The sequence below is a fragment of the Carettochelys insculpta genome, chromosome 6, assembly GCF_033958435.1.
Source record: "Carettochelys insculpta isolate YL-2023 chromosome 6, ASM3395843v1, whole genome shotgun sequence".
NCBI classification, from domain to species: domain Eukaryota; kingdom Metazoa; phylum Chordata; order Testudines; family Carettochelyidae; genus Carettochelys; species Carettochelys insculpta.
The window spans coordinates 101520072-101542160 of NC_134142.1; the positions used below are offsets into that span (position 1 = coordinate 101520072).

At 40.9% G+C, this 22089-nt stretch overlaps 1 protein-coding gene across 1 annotated transcript; it reads left to right on the forward strand.

Annotated features, from left to right (window-relative positions):
* The first annotated feature begins 882 nt into the window (after positions 1–882).
* On the forward strand, positions 883–21817 carry E2F8 (E2F transcription factor 8). Its single transcript, XM_074998542.1, is given in 13 exon segments — positions 883–960; positions 6481–6753; positions 7211–7367; positions 8077–8394; positions 9139–9300; positions 11162–11299; positions 11524–11736; positions 13381–13468; positions 13732–14254; positions 16596–16811; positions 17763–17886; positions 18767–19158; positions 21212–21817. Coding segments are annotated over 13 exon segments (2871 nt in total). The 3' UTR covers positions 21401–21817.
* The last annotated feature ends 272 nt before the right edge of the window (positions 21818–22089 follow it).

A 22089-nucleotide genomic window follows, 5' to 3' on the forward strand; every position in this document is an offset into this window, starting at 1 on the left:
GATTTGCACGCAGACGGAGAAAGTGACAGGAGAAACGGGTGTCTCCCACATTGTAAGACGCCAGCCGGGAACAGGGGAGCACACCTCCCCCATCTGCCGCACACCAGCCAGTTCCCGCGCCTCGCACCCGCCAAACTCTCGGCTCAGAAACTTTCCGAACTTTGCCAGTTCAGCGGTCAGGAGTAGGCGGCGCACCAAGTACCCCGGGGGGCTGTAATTGGTTAGGCGGGCAGGACGCCGGGCTGTGATTGGCTAGGCTGTCCCCCCTCCCCGCGAGGGTGGGGAGCGTTCGCTGGGTCAGTAGCCAAGTTCCTCTATCAGCGGCTTAAATTCAAATCGACAGCAAGCGGCCCGGCAGTAAGTGGGGGATCCCTCCTGTAGCCGCCGCACAGATAGTTGCGGGCCTCAGCCGGAACCGCAGTTAGCCCGACGCTGCGAGGACCTCTCCAGATCTCACTCTAAGCCAGACGCCGCCTGGCGGGACTGAACAACGAATAGAAGCGCGGGGCTGGTGGCGCCAAACGTTTAAACCGGATCCCGGAAGAACCTCGCCCATTTGCCCGCAGCCAATCAGCGCGGCGGGGTGCCGGCGGGGGCGCTGTGATTGGCGCGCGGCCGGGCGGGGGCTGAGGTAGGACTGGGGAAACAGTTAGGGTCGCAGGGCGCGGGGTGGTTGCCGCTGGTGGGGTGCGTTGTGTGAGGCGGGGCTGAGGTGGGGGCGTTAACAGGTGCCCGGCGCTGGCTGTCCTGTTGCTATTCTCCTGTCTTACCGCCTTGGGGTGTCAGCCCAGTTTCCCGCCCGCCTTACCCGCCGCTCCCTTCCCGCTCCAGGGCTGTCAGCACTGAAATGCCGTCGCTGCTGCCCGCAGCCCCGCGCCTTCGATGACCCGCGCAGCCCGGCTGGCCAGGAGTGGTGAGCGGAGCCCCAGCGCCCGACGGGAGATGGGGACCGAAGACCAGGTACTGCGTGAGGCTGACAGGGTGCTGCGCACCCCTGGGGACTTCAGTGACGGGGGCATAGAGGTGCCGTAGTCATTAAATCGCTTTTCTGGGGCCACTCAAGACTCCTTGTGCTGGCGGTGTGCGTCCCCACCAGGCTGCTTGCACTGCCCGTGTGGGGCTCCGTCCTAGGGCAGACAGTAACAGGCAGTCTGCGTAACAGCAGCGGCGACCCACCTTGCCTATATTTCTGGCGTAGGTGGAGTTACTAATAGAGCCCGGCACAGAAAAAGTTGGGATCCAAGTCTGCGAAAATGAGTCACGGGCATCCCCATGTTTGCAAGGTTCCAGATACAAAATGGGTATCCGCACAAATGAGTCCTAGATATGCGCATCTACAGATGTGCAGGGCTCTAGTTATTAAGTCAGTGCAGTGAGGTACTTTCCTTGGCAGGAGCAAAATTTTACTGGAGACACTTAGGCTGACACTGTCCTGTCAATTAATGTTATATCATAGACCAGCTCAGAGTCATGTGTTAACCCTGCATGATGTGATTGTGTTTCACTGCTAGGCCTTATTTGTAAACCCACTTCACTTGGCATTGCTCTATAACTACGCTGCCCAACCATCATGAGTCGGATTTACAGAGAAGTTGGAAAAGTGAACAGTAAAACCCCTCTTTATGGGATTTCAACTTGCACATTACTTGGATTAACACAAATTGAAATCAACAATGGAAACCCTAGCTGTGAGTTATTCATGTGTACACACCAATATGCTCCTGGGGTTCCCAGGGACTGGCTGGAGCACAGCTCCTCCACCAGCTCCCTGTTCTAGTCCCCAGCTCCTGCAGCTGGGGGAAGCCGGAGAACAGACTGGAAGGGTGATGGGTCTTCTCGTCGGCTTCCCCCAGCTGGGGGAACTGGTGAACAGAATGGTAGGGTGGCAGGGCTTCACCCTAGCTTCCCCCAGCTGGAGGACCTGGGTGACAAACAGCCATGGCGGAGTGTCTTCTCCCTGGCTTTCACCAGCTGTGGCAGGAGCCACCAGGTGAAGTGCTGCATCACCTGTCAGGCTCCTGGGATTCCCCCCAGCCAGGTGGCTCCCCAGTGGAGCTGGTGGGGGGTTCTAATTTCCCCCTCAATTAGTGCAAAATTCAACTTATGTTCAGTTGCCTAGGAACACAACCAGCACATAAGTAGGGATTTTACTGTACTCTGTTTTGTGGTGGTTTTTGCATGGTTCAACTCTACAAGTGACATGAAAAACTCTGCAGTTATGATGACTAAAAGTTTTTCTTAAAAAAAATCGGAGATTTCAGCAAACTCCAGTACCTGTACTGAACCCATTTTAATCACTGTCCTTTTCTCCTAAGCTTTTGTGCAGCTAAGTAATTAGCTTATATTGAACTTTATAGTGAATGTATTGCTGAAAGCTCTGTGTCTAGAATGTCATTTGAAGTGGGTAAAACTTCACTGAAGGGAGGTTTTTGGGTCCTAGGCCAAGAATGTATTAAGTATTCCTTTTTTTAACCAATTTCATATATTCATGTGCTGTAAAGTAAAATAATAGCTGTCTAAATAACTTTATTTTAAAATGCTGTAAAAGAGAAAATTGATGACAGGTGTGATGGAGCCCCATTTTTCTAGGCATATCAAATAAACATAAAAGAAACAATACACAGCTTTAAATGTACAGATGAAGCTATATTAATATTACATATCACTTTTATATAACTGCTAATAATAAGTGAATGTCTTAAGCATTAACCCAAGATAACCTTTTGTTGGAAATCAGAGTTTTGGTTTGTGGGGGGGATTGTTTGTTTTGGTTTGGGTTTTGTTTGTTTGTTTGTTTGTTTGTTTTCCTAACACTAAGCCATTTGATTCTGCAGCAAGAATCAGTTCACAGTGGTATCAAAGATTTGAAATTTGCTATATGTTTCATTTTAGGAGGAAGATGGGCTCTGTGCTGGAAATTCATTAGCTTTATTTTTCAAAAGAGGAGGCAGCTCTGTCCTATAAAATGCTAAACATCTAAACAAGCATGCCCATTCCTTAGCATGACCTGCTATAAACAAAAGCAATAGATGTAATTGTGTCAGTAATTCCTGGCCCTTATTTTTGCCTTTTACTTGCCCCTGCCCTTCTCCTTTTCAATGAAAGGGATAATGGGCATCTTGGTGGGGGACTCACACCCTGGTCATCAAATGTAGTTTTTAACATTTCTCAGACAATTTTTGGCATTATCCCCCCAAATGGGGTTAATTAGCCATGGATTAACAGCCAACCTGAGTTTTATTTTAAGTTCTCTTATTCATAGAATCATAAAATTCGAGATGGGACCAAAAGGTCATCAAGTCCAGTTCCCTGCCCTCATGGGAGGACTAAGCACCATCTATATCATCTCTGTTATATATTTATCTAACCTGTTCTTAAATATCTCTAACGATGGAGATTGTACAATTAGCCAACCTGACAGGAAATTTTTCCTAGTGTCCAATCTAAACCTTCCTTATTGCAATATAAGCCCTTTGCTTCTTTGCCTGTTTTCAGAGACTAAGAAAAATATTTTTTTCTTCTTCCTTCTTGTACCGCCTTTGTAGGTGCTTGAAAACTGTCATGTTCCTTCTCAACCTTCTCTTTTCCAAGCTAAACAAATACAATTCTTTTAATCTTTTCTCATAGGTCATATTTTCTAGATCTTTAATCATTTTAGTTGCTTTTCTGTGGACCCTCTCTAATTTCTCCACATCTTTCCTAAAATGTGGGGCCCAGAACTGTACACAGTACTCCAGTTGAGGCCTAATCAGTGCAGAGTGGAGCAAAAGAATTACTTCTCATGTCTTGCTCACAACACTTTTTTTTTTTACTTGATGCAAGAAGGTTAATGGAAGAAGAGGTACTTAGGTATACTGCATATTGCACATTATAAGGCCACAGTCAGTGTGGCAAGCTTTATTCAGCCAAGACTTCATTGAGTTAATAGAAGTCTTAACTTGAATAAAGACTGCAAATTTGTCCATGGGCTATGCAAGAGAACAAACTTATTTGGTAGTTGACAAGCATAAAGAACAATATTGAAATGTATTAGAGAGGTTGCTGTGTTATTCTGTAGCTTCGAGAACAACAAGAAGTCTTGTGGCACCTTATGGACTAACAGCTATTTTGGAGCATAAGCTTTCGTGGGCAAAGACCCGCTTCATCAGATGCATGAGTGGGGGGTTGGTTTCAGAGGGGTGTTTAAAGAGTGGGGTCCCAGTAAGAGGGAGGGCCAGAGCTGACAAGGTCTATTCAGCAAGGTGGAAATGGCCCAGTGTCAACAGCACTTATGAAAAGAGGAAAAAACAAATCAGATCAGATGGGGATGTGAGCCTTTGTCAGAGTCTAATGGGGAGATATGAGCACCCAGAGCAAAGAAACTGCCGTTGTAAGCTGCAGGCCACTCCCAGTGTCTGTTTAATCCATTGTTAATGGAGTCAAATTTGCAAATAAATTGCAGCTCAGAGATTTCTCTATTTGATTTTTGACATTTTTTTGTTTTAGGACTGTCACCCTAAAATCTGCCACTGAGTGTCCAGGGAGATTGAAGTGTTCCCCCACAGGCTTCTGTACATTACCATTCCTGATGTCTGATTTATGTCCATTTATTCTTTTACAGAGACTGTCCAGTTTAGCCAATGTAAACTGCAGTGGGGCATTGCTGGCACATGATGGCATATATTATATTAGTAGATGTGCAGGTAAAGGAGCCCCTGATGGTATAGTTGGTGTTAGGTCCTGCGATGATGTCACTGGTGTAGATATGTGAGCAGAGTTGGCAGCGAGGACTGTTGCAGGGGCTGGTTCCAGGCCTAGAGTCACTGTTTTGTGATTTGTAGTGGCTGGTGAGGATTTGTTTAAGGTTGACAGGCTGTCTATAGGCGAGGACAGGCCTGCTTCCCAAGGTCTGTGAGAGTGAAAGATCATTGTTCAGGCTGGGTTGCAGATCACTGATGATGCGCTGGAGAGGCCTTAGGTGGGGGCTGTATGTGATGGTCAGTGGTGTTCTCTTGTTTTCCTTGCAAGGCCTGTCTTGTCGCAGGTGGCTTCTGGGTACCCATCTGGCTCTATCAGTCTGTTTCCTCACTTCCTTAGGTGGGTATTGTAGTTTGAGGAAAGCTTGGTAAAGGTCTTGTAGATGTTTGTCTCTGTCTGGATCAGAGCAAATACGGTTGTACCTTAGTGCCTGGCTGTAAACAATGGATCGTGTAGTATGCCCTTGTGGAAGCCATCTTGTACAGAAGCCATTTCACATCCCTTACTTCTGCATGCACACAAGAGTCTGTCCTTTCCTTGACCTGTTTGGCAATGGCTGGGAGGATGAGCTCTATGGAATGCGTTAATTAACTGGAGTTGGGGATCCAGCTCCTTTGTACCTGTTTTTCCTTGCTGATAACGGTTTCTATTTGGAAAGTGATTTACGATTCTCTAACTAATTGTCTCTGACACTGGGCTTGTTTGTGGAAGGGTATAAAATACTAGAGTTAGCTGCATCAAGCAGCCTTGCTGGACCTTGTTTTACTAGTGTCCAGTTTGGCTTATCTGTTGCCTTATTGAATTCAATAAAGCTGAATGTTAGCTGCCCAAACACAGAGAAGTCATGTGCTTCAACAACCTGGATGGAAGCTGGAGGCGTGTAGATAAGCATAGCGGTCTGTGGGTTTTTGGTATAGGGTGGTATTTATGTGACCGTCGCTTATCTGCACAGTAGTGTCCAGGAAATAAATTTCTTTTGTGGACTGGTCCAGGCTAAGGTTGGTGGTGGGGTGGAAATTGTTGAAATCACAGTGGAAGTCTTCAAGAGCCTCCTTCCCATGGGTCCAGATGATGAAGATGTCATCAATGTAGCGCAGGTAGAGGAGGGGCGCTAGGGTATGAGAACTGAGAAGGCATTGTTCCAGGTCAGCCATAAAAATGTTGGCATACTGAGGGGCCATGCAAGTGCCCATAGCAGTGCCACTGATTTGAAGGTATAATTTGTCCCCAAATCTGAAACAGTTGTGGGTGAGGACAAAGTCACAAAGCTCCGCCATTTGTGCCTTGGACTCATCAGGAATAATGTTCCTAACAGCTTGGAATCCATCTTCATGTGGGATATTGGTGTAAAGGGCCTCCACATCCGTGGTGGCCAGGATGGTGTTTTCAGGAAGCTCACCAATGGATTGTAGTTTCCTGAGGAAGTCGGTGGTATCTTGAAGAAAGCTGGGGCTGCTGGTAGCATAGGGTCTAAGTAGAGAGTCCACATATCCAGACAATCCTGTGGTGAGGGTGCCAATGCCTGAGATGATGGGGCATCCGGAATTTCCAGGTTTATGGATCTTGGGTAGCAGGTAAAATAAACCTGATTTGGGTTCAAGGGATGTGTCTGTGTAAATCTGTTCCTGCATTTTTATAGGGACAGTCTTGAGCAGATGCTGTAGTTTCTTTGTTGAAATGCAGTCTTATGCATGATATTTCTCTGATTTTTATGAGACTGTTTTGTTTAACTTTTTTGGGCAGGAAAATCACTCATCTAAACCACAAAGAAGCATAGTGAAAACTCCTCTGAAACAGTCGTCTATCTCACATTCAATATTAACAGAGATCCAGCCTAATTCTGGACTTCTGACTACACCTCCAAAGTCTAAGGAAGTTCCTCATGGGGATCCATGGACACCAACTGCTAACCTTAAAATACTGATCAGCGCAGCTAGTCCTGAGATTAGAAACAGAGAACAAAAGAGGGTACTTTCTGACAGAAGTGAAATCGTAGAAGAAAAGCAATGTTTACATGTAGGTTGTAAAAGTTTCTGTGAATTATACTGGGGCTTGCCTGTTGACTTAATGCAAATCTAGATAATAGATTTTATTCTTTTTTTAAAGGTATACTTTAATTCAAAAGGAATTTTGGAGAAGTTCTGTGGCCTATGTTATACTGGAAATCTGCTTAGATTATCACATATTTTGGCTAGGAATTTGTATTCATTATTAAATTCACTTGCCCATAATTTTGAATGTATATCACTTTCTTTGTTTAGATTTGAGTTCTGGAATATTAACTATTTGTGATACCATTTTAATTGTTAGACATGGAAAATAATGTTTACTAGTTTTATTATTTGGACGCTTATCAGCTGCTGAGGATAAAGCACTAGATATTGTTTGTCAGTACCAGATGCTGGCATTTAAACAGTGAAACTTAACATTTATACATAAAACATTAAATTCTTTATTGCTTGTTTCTGTGCAGGAGCATTTATTGGGAGATGAATATGAGAAATCTCAACCAAGCCGTAAAGAGAAAAGTCTAGGATTATTGTGTCACAAATTTTTAGCTAGATATCCTAATTACCCAACCACTGCAGAGAATAGTGATATTTGCCTTGATGAAGTAGCAGAAGAGCTTAGTAAGTCTATGCATGTTCTCTACCATATTTGTAATCAGGAATATGTACTAACCTATTTCTATGAATACGCTGGTAAAACCAGAACAACAAGAAGTCCTGTGGCACCTTATAGACTAACAACTTCTTGTTGTTCTCAAAGATACAGACTAACACAGCTACCTCTCTGATTCTGGTAAAACCAGCATTTCATCTTTGATATGTATTTGCACAGTTCAATTATGAAAATGTTTTAGAATGTACACTTAAACTAATTTTAGTTCATTCCTTTTTTATTAAAGAAAAGAAGTCCTCCATTTTTATAGCAATCCTTTTCTAAGTTTGAAATGGAAATATGTTTAATTAACAACATTATTTCTCTGTGTGTCTGCTGTTTTATTTGCAGAAGTTTTTAAGAACTTTATATAATGTATTATGTAGAACATATAAATAATTTCCACAGCTACTGGAAATAACTTGGGTTAAATTTTTGTTTCTCCAAATTATCGGTGTGATTTGTGATGGGATGCTGAAGAATGGAGGTTGTTCTCTGGCTGCACCCACAGTTTTCCCAAGGGTGCCATTACAATAAGATTTGATTTGATGCAGGCTATGTACAGACTATCACAATATGATTGTTCCTTAAATTACCATGCTGGGTAAACCAGCTTCAAAAATACATATGCTAAGAACAGTACTACATGATCCAAATTTTTAAAACACGTGTTAATATTCTGTCTCCTCATAGATGTGGAACGTAGACGCATATATGATATTGTGAATGTGCTAGAGAGCCTACATATGGTGAGCCGCCTTGCCAAAAACAGATATGCTTGGTATGGGCGTCATAATCTCAACAGAACTTTGCAGACTTTGAAAAAAGTTGGTGAAGAGAACAAATACACACAACAAATTGAGATGATCAAGAAGAGAGAGTATCAGTTTGAGTTAGACAGTGACAGAAATGAAGAGATGGCGACCAAACTTGATGGCCCAAATGAGCATTCAGAAATGTGTTTTGTTGAACTCCCAGGGATGGAATTTCGAGCAGGTACTCTTTTTCTGTTAATGCCAGGAAGACTGTACATGTGTAATTAAAAGTATCTTAACAAAAGAAAACAGATCTCTTTATCCTAAAGCCTGAAATGCATCAAAATACTTCTCATTCTTTTTCAGCTGTTTTACTTAAGACCAAGATTATTGCTGACAAACATTTTTGTTACAGATTGTACCTCCCTGGTTCGCCACTCTCAGGACTTGATTGGTCCCAAACCAGGGAATCTTCTAGACCATGGGCAGTCAATGCTACCCTTTCTACTGTTGCAAGCTGCAAGGCCCACTCTGACAGTAGCAAAGGGGCTGTCATCGACCAAGCAGGCAATGAGGGTGGGGCATTTGGGGATGGTGTGGGGACAGAGAGAGAGAGGCAGCAGAGTCTCTTGGCCAGGAGTGCACTGAGCCTTGCATCTGTGCAAACCCTCAGGGTTTGTCAGGCTGCACTCTTGGCCCAATCACTAGCTGTGTAGCTGTCGGACAGCCAGCCTTTTCCCCCAGGTGTTCCTGAGCACTGCATTTGAGCTATTTGGGGTACTCTGGGAGACCGGGGAAGGAGATGCTGAGCCCAGTTTTTGCCCCCATGAGTGTGCCAGGCTGGGAGCACCCATGAGGTTGTCGGACTATGAAAGTCCAGACTATAGAAGTCCAACTTGCACTTAATTTTTTTAATATTTTTCAGAACTGTCATTTCAGAAGGCATGTCACTTAATACATTTTAATCCTTACTCCTTTCTTGTAGCTTCAGTAAATAGCAGGAAAGACAAGTCTTTACGAGTGATGAGTCAGAAATTTGTGATGTTGTTTCTTGTATCAACTCCTCAAATAGTGAGCCTTGAAGTTGCTGCTAGAATTTTGATTGGTGAGGACCATGTAGAAGATTTGGATAAAAGCAAGTTTAAGAGTAAGTGAAATGCTTCTGGAGCTGTCTTGGTTGTCTATTTACATAAATTTTGTCTCTATTCATTTGCTTTTGATTTTTCTCTAAATGAAATATTTCTCTTGATTTACTATTACAGCTTTGTTTCTAATGATTCCTGTGAGTTGTAATTGTTAAATATAATGTTGCAAACTGGAATGGGAATCTTTTTCACTTCCAATAATATATTTCTAATTAAGTTATGAAGGAACTAACTATACCTTTAACACAAGGTGTCCCCAAGATTTATTTGTGGAGTGGCAGCCAAATATATGTGAAAGACTTAAAAAATCTATTTTATAGGGCCCTACCAAATTTACAGTTCGTATTGGCCAGTTTCATACCCAGAGATTTTTTAATTGGTCAGTTTCATATTTTCAGATGTTTTACATCTGACATTTCATGTTGTTTGTATCATGGGCATCATGACCCAAAAGGTAGTCAAGCTGGGGGGCATTGTGACGCTACTGTAGGGAAGACACAGGGTTGCCACCCTTTCTTCTGACCTGCTGCTGACAGGGGTGCTGCCTCCAGAGCTGCACAGCCAGACAGGAATGCAGTTGGCCAGGTATCTATTGTAAACCCGCTGCCAGCTGCACCATAGAAGTGAAGGTTGAAGAATATGGGTTATCCTGTATTTAGTTTTCCAGCAGTCTCTAGCTGGAGTGGGGAAGGGTGAGGTAACTGGAGCTGCACCTTATCCATACCAGGGGGCAACAGTTGGAGCCATGGACCTTCCGGTGGCTAGGGCAGATCCTAGACCCTGTTTATGTAGTGACATCATCACGTTGCTTATTGGTAACTTTTTTTTCATAATGAAACTTTTTTATTTATTTTTTGCTTCCCCATTATCTGTCACAAAGATTTTCGTGTCACTGCCCAAGACAAGTCTTCATTTTGGTAATCTTGCTTTGTTGGTTGAACTCTAGAGCAATTTCTAAAAGTCCAGGCTGTAGTTAATCTCACGAGAGGAAGTAGAATTTAAAATGTTGGCTCTTACAACTGTAAGTCTGCGTGGACCCTAATAGTTCATGTCTCCTTAATTGTGATATTATTTCTTAGCACTCCCTCCTGTCATTGATCCACAGGCAAAACTCCCTCTGGCTTTTGTGTGAACTGTACACACAGAACAATGCCAGGATCAGTCCTCAGTAATTTCCATTAGTAGTTTCTTCTCCACTGCATCGTGGTTTTTATTTTTCCTCTTTCTCTTCTACAATCTGGTGTGTCTGACAAAACACATTTTGAGGGCATTGCTTATCTTCAGGAAGATGGTATCTCTCTGTAAAATGTGACCAGTGTATTACCACAATCTTGGCTAACAAGGAGAGCCCTGAATTTTGTGAATGATATCCTTTTTCCCCCAAAGGGAGAAACTGAGCCTGGATGTGTTCTGGTTGAAGTCAGGCTCTTTAGTGGTAATTCATTTGGTTTTTAAAACTTGCAGCTAGTGGTAGTATCTTAAATTACTAATCAGGATATATGATAGTTGAAGGATTCTGCATGTGAATTATGATGATTCCAGTGTGTTTTAGGATATTTCTGCTCTTCCTCCCACCTATTTCTAGCTACCAGCTTTCAGTGTAAGGTTTCTGTAGGTTTGCACAATATTGAGGTGAAGGCATTTAGAAAAAAAGTTTTTAAAGGATCCAAAATAGAGTTCCATCCATCAGTTGCAAAATGAGAGCTAGTCTGGGTTCAGTAACCTCAGCTGTTTTTGTTTTTGTGTAACATGTTGGGGGTGGAAAAGCATCTTTAACTTAACATGAAATAACTATGACCTACTCTATGTTTCTAGAGAACCCAGAAATGCTACACGGAATTTGAATTATTTGTTTTATTTCAGCCAAAATTAGGAGACTGTATGACATAGCTAATGTTCTCAGTAGTCTCGAACTTATCAAGAAAGTTCATGTTACAGAAGAGAGAGGCCGAAAGCCAGCATTCAAATGGACAGGACCAGAGGTTTTACCAGATATTCAGGGTGAGTGTACGACTTTCCTTTCCTTCTGCTGTCTTAAGGGTCATGAATTGCAGTGTTTTCCCCCTTGAAAAATTTAGACTGAAGGGCACTTTAATTTTTCTCTAAAGGGTCTTTTTTCACTTTGTCAGATAATCCGTGCACTCTAAGTACCAACAGAATATTAAAAGAAGTGTTCTGTTGTTCAGGTTACATATGATATTTTTGTTTTGCACTTTCTGTTTTAGATACAAAGCCTTTAATTACTACCAGTTCTTTACTTCCGTCTAATTCTGCAAAATATAAATCTCCCAAAGAACAGTGTTCAAAAAATCTCTTCCCTTCGAGGGACAAGCAAAGCTTCACTCGACATCCATCTCTAATAAAGTTAGTAAAGACTATTGAAAGTGACCGGCGGAAGATCCATTCTGCTCCATGCAGCCCCAGCAAGACAAGCACAAGTATGTATTGAAAAGCAAATTGCTGTTGTTTTTCTCTGGACAGGCTACTGGAGAAACAAGGTTGGTGAGTTAATATTTATTGGACCAACTGATGGTGGGAAGAAAGACTGAGTTCCAAAAATTCAGTCTTAGGTCTGTCAGAGAGTGTAGGGGAGTAGACTAGATGACCTCTCAAGGTTTCTTGCAGTCTTCTGATTCTGTGGTCTGGTATTTAACTGTGCTAATTTGGAGTACATTCCTTACATCAGGGAAGGCTATGCCAGCTTGAAAGCTTGTCTCTTCTGCCAGTAAAATTTGGTCCCATAGAGAGATGTACCTCACCCATTCTGTCTTTCTAATAGCCTGGGACCCATACAGCTATAACAAGTGCATACAACAATGGATGTGCTATTAATATTATATGAGGTCTCTTGTTAAAAAGATATTGATGTTTAACTTCTTCAGTTTGAAGAAAGGGTGAGTGCATGCTGGAAATACAAACAGAGGTTACGGTTGACTGATACTGTCAGAAATGGGCATAATGGGGCCAACAGAAAAGTTTGGCACTTAGTAATATAGGTGCAGTTCTTTACATCTGAGGCCGAAGAAGATTGATAATGAGGATAGATTCAGAAGGCTTGGACTTTTCCAAATAACTTTGATATTTCATAATATAAAGTATAGGAAGCTGTTCCCTTTTACCAAATCTAGACCTTTTGTTAGTATCTACAACATAGAGTTGCAACCATTTTATATCTGGTCCAGATTTGGCTCACTATTTGTAGTTGCCTACTTCAGTTACTAAAAGTTACATAAGTTGTGTGTTTTCACAGTTTTTTTTTGTTAGAGAAATTTATTACATAAGAATATTGATGCAAATCTATAAGAAAGTCAAAATGAAGGTAAGTATTGTATTAGCAATATGTTTTAAGGATTATGCATATTGTACCTTTCTGTACTGTGGCTAGGCTTGGTGGGCATTGGCTTTTACTTTTTTATAACATCAGTGAGTAATATTATTTTAAGCAGTCTGCCATTTTTATTCATTTTTAACTTTTTCATATTTGTGGGAAACTCTGGGAAGCCAGAGAATTATTATTTAATTACACTACATTTTGAAATTCAAACAGTAAAGCTTTATCACTTCTGAAATATATATTCTCCACATCATGTGCCAAAATAATACAACGTAAATGTCCTTAAATTAAATTCTAAGTTCTCAATTAGCATTTTTCTTTCTTTGCTTACATGTACATTTTGATTATGGATGGATCTATTTCTTGTCTGTGAAACTGACATTTCTTGATTAAAAAATTCAATCCTGCCAATCCTAACAATGGCTCAGCCTGACCCTTCTGAAAGGATCTGCCACATTTAAAGTTGAGGTGACCTTTCATTGCAGTTCTTGGGATCCAGGTGTCCCAGCAAAAGTATTAATTGGTGCCTCATGTTGTCCTTTGTGAATACTTCTCTACAAAGAACTGCATTGAACCCTCTTACTTAAGCCACTATCCAACTGCCATATCCAGCCTGAACAATAATTGAATGGCAACATGAAGATTAAAGGCTTGATATTCTGTTATGAACAATTAAACTATGCAGACTGTATAAACAGCATTCTTAAAAGTGAATCCAATTTTTGTTTATGGCTTTTTTCCCCTCAAGCAGATATTGATCAAAATTCATCATCCTTGCCAAGGAAAATGGCTCAGCTTGCAGCAATCTGTAAACAACCCATGGGAGGACAATCAAGGTATGTTTACATTAGTGTTGTAGTGAGATGCTTATCTGACATTTGGACTACAATGTGTGAGGTGTACTTAATCAGCCATTGTGAATTAGCCAGCCAGTAATTATTAAACTTAATAATTTTCAGTAGCATTATTTTCACATTATTTAATGGGGAGCGTAGTGTAAATTCCATCAAGTTCCTCTTTTTTTCTTTGTGATGACATAAAAGGGCCAGGGCACTTCTGAATTTATTTAAATATGTATTTCTTGGTTTTGTTTTTTTAGAGAATTAAAGATGAAATTGACAAGATCTCCCTTAGACTGTAAATTGACCTCTAATGATGAATCTCTTCAGAAATGTGAACCTAGCACTACATCATCTTGTGAGACGCCATCTCTTTTTCAGCCACTGGGTGTCCTGCCTCTTATCCACAATTCAGTTTCTCCAGTAATACTACCTCAAACACCTTCTATTTCATATACAATATATTTCAATCCTTCCCAAGCCCAGACTGTGGCTACACACAGCCCAAATGTTACGTTACAGTCTGTGTCCTGTCCCAATGTGACTGGAACTAAAAGTGTTTTGGATGCTAATTCAAAAATACTGCTTAATCAAATGGCCACTGAAGAGGTGGGCAGTAATACAGGAGAAGATGATCCTGGGAACTTGATGGCTAAAAAGAGACAAGTTACAAAAACTGCATTAACACCAGAGAAGTCCCTTAAAAGGTCTCATGCATTACAGGAGAACAGTTCAGTTAAAAAATGTAAGAGTGATGAGAAAAGTCTGGAAGATGTTTATACAGTAAGTAAGAAAAGGTATAATTTTTTTCACCTTAATATTGTAGTCTGATGAGTTACTGTTAAAAAGTGTTTGGGATCCTAATACAATCCACAAATGAACACCTTGTATAGAACATGGTTCAGGCACAATCTTGGGAACTTTTAATTCAAAACTCTTGTCATGTCTACACATGTCCCTCCCTTTCGGAAGGGACATGTTAATGAGGCACTTTGGAATGGATAATGAGGTGCTGAGTGCATATTCTGTGCCTCATTAGCATAATGGCAGCCAGTCATGCTTCAAAAGTGCTGCTTTCAAAACGCAGACTGGTTATATAGATGTGGGCACTTTGAAATAAACCCCACGCTTCGAAATTCTTTATTCCCGATTTGTTTTGGAAATAAGGGAATTTCTAAGTGTGGGGTTTATTTCAAAGTGCCCACGTCTATACAGCCAGTCTGCATTTCAAAAGCAGCACTTTTGAAACACAACATTAGCATAATGGCATCTCATTAAGCTGTTCTGAAGTGCGTCGTTAACATGCCCCTTCCGAAAGGGAGGGGCATGTGCAGACATGGCCTTTGAGTTTTGTACAAATGTTGTTAAACCTTGATGGAAGTATATTGCTCTAAAGTCCTGCTAGTGGTTGGCTGTATACCAGGATACCACACCAGTGTTATGGAGTAAGAACTTTTTGTTGTTTGAAGATGGTAAGGAGAGACATACACGGAAAGACTGTACTGAATTAAGATGCTCAGTTCCCCGTGGTTATGAATTATGCAAGTGTTCAGTGTTTGTATGATACATACACTTAAGGATGAATCTTGAACTTGCCTTCTTTGAGAGTGAATGTCCATCATCCTTTGTTCATAGTTTAGGTGGTGCTTGGCAAACGTTCAGATGTATAATTCTTTCAAAGCATATTTTTGCAAAGCCGAACCTTAAATCAAGTTGTCTCTTCCAAAATAGTTCGATTCAGAAAAAAGTAGCACCTAGAATTGTTTAACAGAACTTTTTTAAAGTACAGGCAACAACCAAAACTGATATCTTGATTTGCTGTCTGCCAGAGGATGTGATGCAGTCTTTCCGGAGTCATTCAAGCACTCAGCATCTCAAGGATTTTTTTTATTTAGTGTTATTAATTTTATTAGTGTTATTAATTCCTGACTGCCTATACAATAGGATTATAAACCATGAAACAAAATATTAAGGGGATAAGAAATTGAAACCTCTTGTGCCAAATTTCTAGGCATATGTGGTCTGTGCTGCTACACTTGGGAAGTGGGGATGCATATGTCTTTCTGACCCTTGTTTCTCAATCCTGGGACACTTGGGCTATGTCTACACTATTGCAATCTGTCATCACAAGTTACTGTCGGAAGAGCTCTTCTGACAAAACTGTCGACAGATTGTGGCCAGACAGCAAAGCAGATTGAAGAAGTGGTCTGCTCTGTTGACAGAGAGTGGCTGGACAGCCTGGCCGCTCTCTCGACAGAATGGCCAGCTGGAAGCACAGCAGGCAGGGCTGCCTGGTGACTCAGCCCTTCCCCCCGCCCCCCAAATCCCATAGCATCTACAGCTTTTTTTTTTCCCTCAGATTCTGTCGAGAAGGGTGTTATGGGGAAAGAGGCAGAAGGTTGTTAACCAAAGCTCCAACACATTTTTAGTGGGGGTACTATGCAAATTTTGTTGACAAAACCAGCATTTTTCTACAAAACTCTCTAGTGCAGATGTAGCTTTGGTGACCAGTTTGGCTAGGGTTACCATATTTGACCTTTCATAAAAACACAGGACATGCCTTTGACAGCATGTATGAGTATCTACCAACTCGTGGTGTATTAATGTACTATGTATACTATAACATTAATACATTAATTAATGTGAGACGGTAATACTGATACAGATGCCCTCTTGTGGAAAGGTCCTCTTTCTCATATGGTAACTCTAAGTTCAGCATCCTAGTTAACTTTAGCAGTGCTTAGGCTGTTCTCTAAGTTGTGTTTGATAACATAGCTCTTGATCATCAAAGTAGTATGCTCTGACCGAGCTCCTTCACAACCATGGAACATCTAGTAAGCTGCTGGGGGCAGAAGTGGGTAATGTAGAGCCTGCTGTGCTGGTTCTTTTGGCACTTAAAATATAGAAAGACAAATTAGTGTTTGATGTTATGGATCCTTAAGAGGCTTTTACCATAGTACCACAAAAAAATTAGTGAATGAATGGGATTTATGTTTGAAACATAAAAGTAAGGTATATAATGAGAGCAAATACACAATTTTAAATTATATGCTTAATAATATAGATGATAAAAGTCATCTTTAAAAGGTCTTTTGTTGTCTGTATATACTATATAATTATTCAGGGACATTCTCGTCAGGATGAAAGACCATCTAGAGCTCTACGCTTGAAGTCTGAAGTCAGTAATTCCCAAGAAGGAAGCCAGCACAAATCTGAGAAACTAGACCACAATATGGAATGTTGCTTTGATCATGAAAGGAGAGAAGGTCTTTCAGAATATAAAATCAGAGCCAGTACGACCCAAGAGGTGCCTGTAGCATTTGCTGTTCCTGCTCATGAGGTATACTTGTACAGCTTTCCAGAGATTTATTAAGAGTGCAAGCATACAGGAAACTTCTGTGGTGCATTTGGTCTTCAGTCTATTCTTGAGCTTTCATTTTTCTTAAGACTCTACTTTGTAAGGTATGTAGAGAGGAGGGGGAATAAACTCTTCAGTAGTATTTATAATGAAGGTAACCTCTCTGATAGGTTGATTCCATTAGAAATTCTGCTGGAAAGTCTAATTTTCCTCTTGTACTTAATTTCAAAGGTTTATTTTGCATCCAGTAGAAGTATGTACATTTTTGCATGACTACACCCAAAACTTCTTATAGTTCTTCTCAAATTTTTCATTGTGCTATATTATGTAATGCTGAGATTTCATGACATGGACATATCTGTAGTTCTAAAACCATGTTCCTTTAAAAATCAATAGAACATGAAGTATCACTAGGGCCCATGCCAAAACAAATGAGCAATTTAGATTTTCTTCTGTACAGTCTACTTAGTTAGCTTTTTTGCTCATTTGCAAAACTCAACACTCCATAGTGGTCCTCATCATTAATTAGTCTGTATCTTGGATTATCTTGCTGGAGTCTTGTATCAAAAGTCTCCTGTGATGTGAGAATGGAATGATATTGCCATCTGAGTCCATGCTTTGGTTTGTCAACATTTGCTATAAAGGACATCTGAATTGGAGGGTAACAGAAATGCAGCACACTATTTTTTGAGGAAGGGAGGGGCTTGAATTAAATACTGAAGATTGCTGCCCTCTAATGACCAGTGTTTGAGGGAGTCTTGTTCAAGCCTCTGACATAATCAGCAGAAAAGAATGCAGCAAAAGCCCTGGGGGTGGGGAGCGGTGGAAAGTAGCATTAGGATTACCTGAAAACTAAAAAAAAAAAAAAAATCACGGATGTTTCTTATTGCACCTTTGTGGGGAAAAACAAACAAATTATCCTTTCTTTTTCAGACCTTGTTTCCTTCTGGGTATCTTATCCCTCTTGCTCAGTGCACACAGCATGGCAATGATGCCATTTTTTCTAACAAGGAAAAGTCTGGGATACCACACGTGACCTACAGTTCACCCATTGCTGGTGTGTATGTGTACAATACATAGGTATTTATGCTGATTTAAGTTGTTTGATTTTGAGCATTGTGGACCAGTTTCACCAAGCAAAAGTCAGTGAAACTATACCAGTGATGGATTTGACTCCATTGGCATCCCAAGGAGCATCTACACTGCAATAAAAAAAAACCCCACAAAAGTGAATCTCAGAGCCCAGATCAACTGACTCAGGCTTACAGAGACCAGGCTGCAAGGTGAAAATCCTAGCAGTGTAGATAGTTGGCCTCTGGCTGGAGCCCAGCCTCGGAAACCCTGCCTCCATGCAGGGTTTTGGAGTCTAGGTTGGTTCCAGCTCAAGCCTGAGTGGCTACAGTGCTATTTTTAGCCCACAACCTGAGCCTGAGTCAGTTGACCTGAGACTCATTTCCACAGGGAGGGGGCAGCTGGGCAGCAGGGAGGGTTGGCTGCAGTGGCCATTCCAGTTCAGCCATGCTGGAGCAGCCCCGCTGCCAGGGACTGGCACTGCTCTGGCCTGGCTGGAGCTCCCCCACCCCATGGTGCACCCAGGGCCTCCATGGGCGAGGACTGCTCCAGCCACTTCGGAGCACCCCTGCCCTGCAGCATGCCTGAGCTGGGCCACTGCAGACGAGGGCTGCTCTGGCTGCACTGGAGTGCCCCTCCGTCCCCACCCATGGCAGCAGGGTGGGCAGGGATGCTGCAGCTGGGCTGAAGCAGCCCTGGTCCCAGGTGCACTTGGAGTCCAGGTGCTCCATCCTAGCCAAAGTAGCCTCAGTTCACAGCAAGTAGGCTGTTTCAGCCCACCTAGCATCCCCAGCTGAACCCCGCTCTTCATGCACACCCTAGTTAAAAGTTGATTTTTAATTTCCAACTTCATTTTTCTTTCATAGGTGTCATTCCAGTCACAGCTTCTGAATTTACAGCAGTTAATATTCCTGCTTTTCATGTTACACCCTTGAAGTTAATGGTATCACCGTCTTCTATAGCTGCTGCACCTGTAGTAAACACCTCGTGTGTTAATTCAAGTCACAGTAATCCTGTCCAGAACCCAAGCTCTTCAGTTCTGAACTTTACACTACAACATTTAGGACTCATACCAGCTGGTGTTCAAGTTTCACCAAATCCTATACTTCAGCCAGTACCCATCTCTCCAAAACCAGAGCCTGTTATTCCTGTTTCAGAGAATGTGTGCTTGCAACAAGAAAGAGTGGTTAAAAATGAATCACCAATAACCGAGTGTGATTAAAATGGAAAATCAGTTGCAGTAATTCCTTTACAGCAGGTAAGATTACTATTAGGTACAAGTTTGCTATCTTATTTTAAGTGTTAGATGTTATTTCTAGTATAGTAGTGTCCAAGGGCCATGAGCAAGGAAAAACTGAATAACTCCCAATAAAGATTGGAATTATTGCTAACAGGGCATTTTAATCAAAGTAAATTTAAATCTCTAGTTTTAATCATGGTTTAAATCTGCAATCAAGGAAAACTTGATTTAAATGCAAATATGATTAAAACATATTTATCTGTTATAAGATTGATTCCCATTGGTTAAAACCTTGTTGATTTGCAATTAAATATAACCTTTACATGAAGCGTGGTGCTGTTTTTTGGTTGGTTGGTTTGGGGGGATTTTTTTTTGTTTTTGCTACCCTATGGCCGTGTCTACACTAGTCCCAAACTTCGAAATGGCCACGCAAATGGCCATTTTGAAGTTTACTAATGAAGTGCTGAAATGCATATTCAGCGCTTCATTAGCATGCAGGCGGCCGTGGCACTTCAAAATTGATGCGCCTCGCCACCGCGCGGCTCGTCCTGACGGGGCTCCTTTTCAAAAGGACCTTACCTACTTCAAAGTCCCCTTATTCCCACGAGCTCATGGGAGCCCTGTCGGGATGAGCCGCGAGGCGCGTCAATTTCGAAGTGCCTCAACCGCCCGCATGCTAATGAAGCGCTGAATATGCATTTCAGCACTTCATAAGTAAACTTCAAAATGGCCATTTGCGTGGCCATTTCGAAGTTTGGGGCTAGTGTAGACGTAGCCAATAAGATACACTATGGCTATGTCTACAGAAGTTACTGTCGGAAGAGATGTTCTGACAGGACTTCTGTCGAAAGATCATGTCTATGCATAAAAGCAGATTGGTCTTTTGATCTGCTCTGTCAACAAAAGGGCCCCCCAGAGCATCTGCATGGCTTTTTTGTTGACAGTTTCTGTTGACAAAACACATTTTGTGTGGTGGTGTTCCATCAGGTGTGTCAACAAAACCCCAGGTATGTCTACAAAACTCTGTAGTGGAGACATACCCTATATCTATACATATTAAAACTGTTACATAGCTTAACTTGCCTTTATTCAGACTTAGAGTTTTTACATCTTATTTGTTAAGAAATGGTGAATGAGGCATTTCTTATTTACTAGGTGATTAATTTTTGTGATTAATGTCAAACTATTGGAAATCAAATGTAAATTTAAAAAAACACCAAAGAGCACTTTAAGGTGTTTGTTAGTTAAATAAAACTACCTTAATTGTGTTGGAAACATAAGTAAAAGTTTACCAGTGTTTATGAAAATATATTTTGCCATTTTAAATCTAATTGATTTGTTTAAAAAAGTATCTGTAGTTAGAGAATTGAATTGATTGGTTTTGGTCACCATGTCCCTAAAGATTTTATAGTTAGTAGATCTTTTCTTTCTCACATCTAATACTTATTCATAGATTGAGGACATACGATTTTCTACTTTTTCAGCTCCTGATTGGTTTCTTAATTTTGAATGAATCATTCATTGAACTAATTTAGTCCAGTAAACTGAACTGAAGAAAACATTTCTGCACCTACTGCTGTCAAAACCTGATGTAGAATTTCAATGAACTCTGGGTCTGGGTGCTAAATGAGTGACTTCCAGCAGTTTAGTGGTTTGACTTTCTTTAAAACTGGGCAGCATCCATTAATTTTTAAAATTAATTTACATGATTTTATTTTTTTAAAGTGTTAATTTAAATAGGTTTATTTTTATTAAACTATTTTGAGTTTTAATAGAGATTTGTGCCCTATCTGCCACATAGAGCAGATCAAGGAGCTACTTCAATGCCTAATTTTAAGTGGTAAGGGTATTGTAAGCCATGAGGGATTTTTAAGGGATAGGCAAGGAACTCTTTTGTGGAGTACAGGAAAACAGTTAGGGGAATGTGAGGAGTGAATTTTATGACAAGATGGTATTTATGAAGGGAAAAAAAGTAACGTAGAAAATTTTTTCTCCAAATTCTAGCTTTAAGTTCCTATCTAGCTTTCAGCATCTGTAACAAAAAAAATGTTTTTTGTTCCTTTCCAATCAGTCTAGTGTTCCAGTGAAACCCAAAGAGCCAAGGACAGCGACTGAAGGTTTCTTCCGTACGCCTGGAGGGCTGAATGCAATTTGTAGTTTATCTTCATGTCCTGGAGATTCAAATGGTGCTGATGGAATTTCACAAGGAAACTTGTTTGTTCCACAAAGAAAACTTGACGTGTCAGAGGACCAACTTTGACTGAAATGTCTGGCTAGTTAAACTTGTTTTGTGGATATACTTGCCAATAGAACAGTTACCATTGTGAAGTGGAAGATGTACACCCTGGAAATGAAATGTAAATGCATTAAGAATTCCTCAATACTGGAAAAATCTTATTTAGGGTTTAGGATTAAAATTGGCTCTTTTTTATAAAATGAAACTAAAGAGCATTAATTTCTGAAAACAAGTAATTTGAAGCATTACAACCATGTGCCCTTTGTTTTCTCTGCATAACAGTACAGAGAAAAATAAGCTCTTGGTTATAATTGTGTACAGAAACTGAGCAAATATAAAACCACATGGTATCAGTACACAGTTCGCACAAGGAAAAGTACTGTGAGCATGTAATATATTGTATTTTTAAATAGGAAAGGCTATAGTTAAATATTTTCTACTTTCTTTTTACTCCGACATTTTTTCAATAATGATCTTGTAAAGTTAAAGTAATCAAGTATGTAAATTAAGAATTATTTATAATGTATTTTTAATCAATTGATTCACATTAAATTTAAGACTAAAGTTTCTAATTTTAAGTAGTAAGGGTATTGTTTAATCAAATGAAATAACTGCAGTAAAGAGATATCTGTTAGTCTGTAGGGTGCCACAAGACTTCTTGTTGTTCTCGAAGCTACAGACTAACACAGCTACTTCTCTGATAACTGCAATAA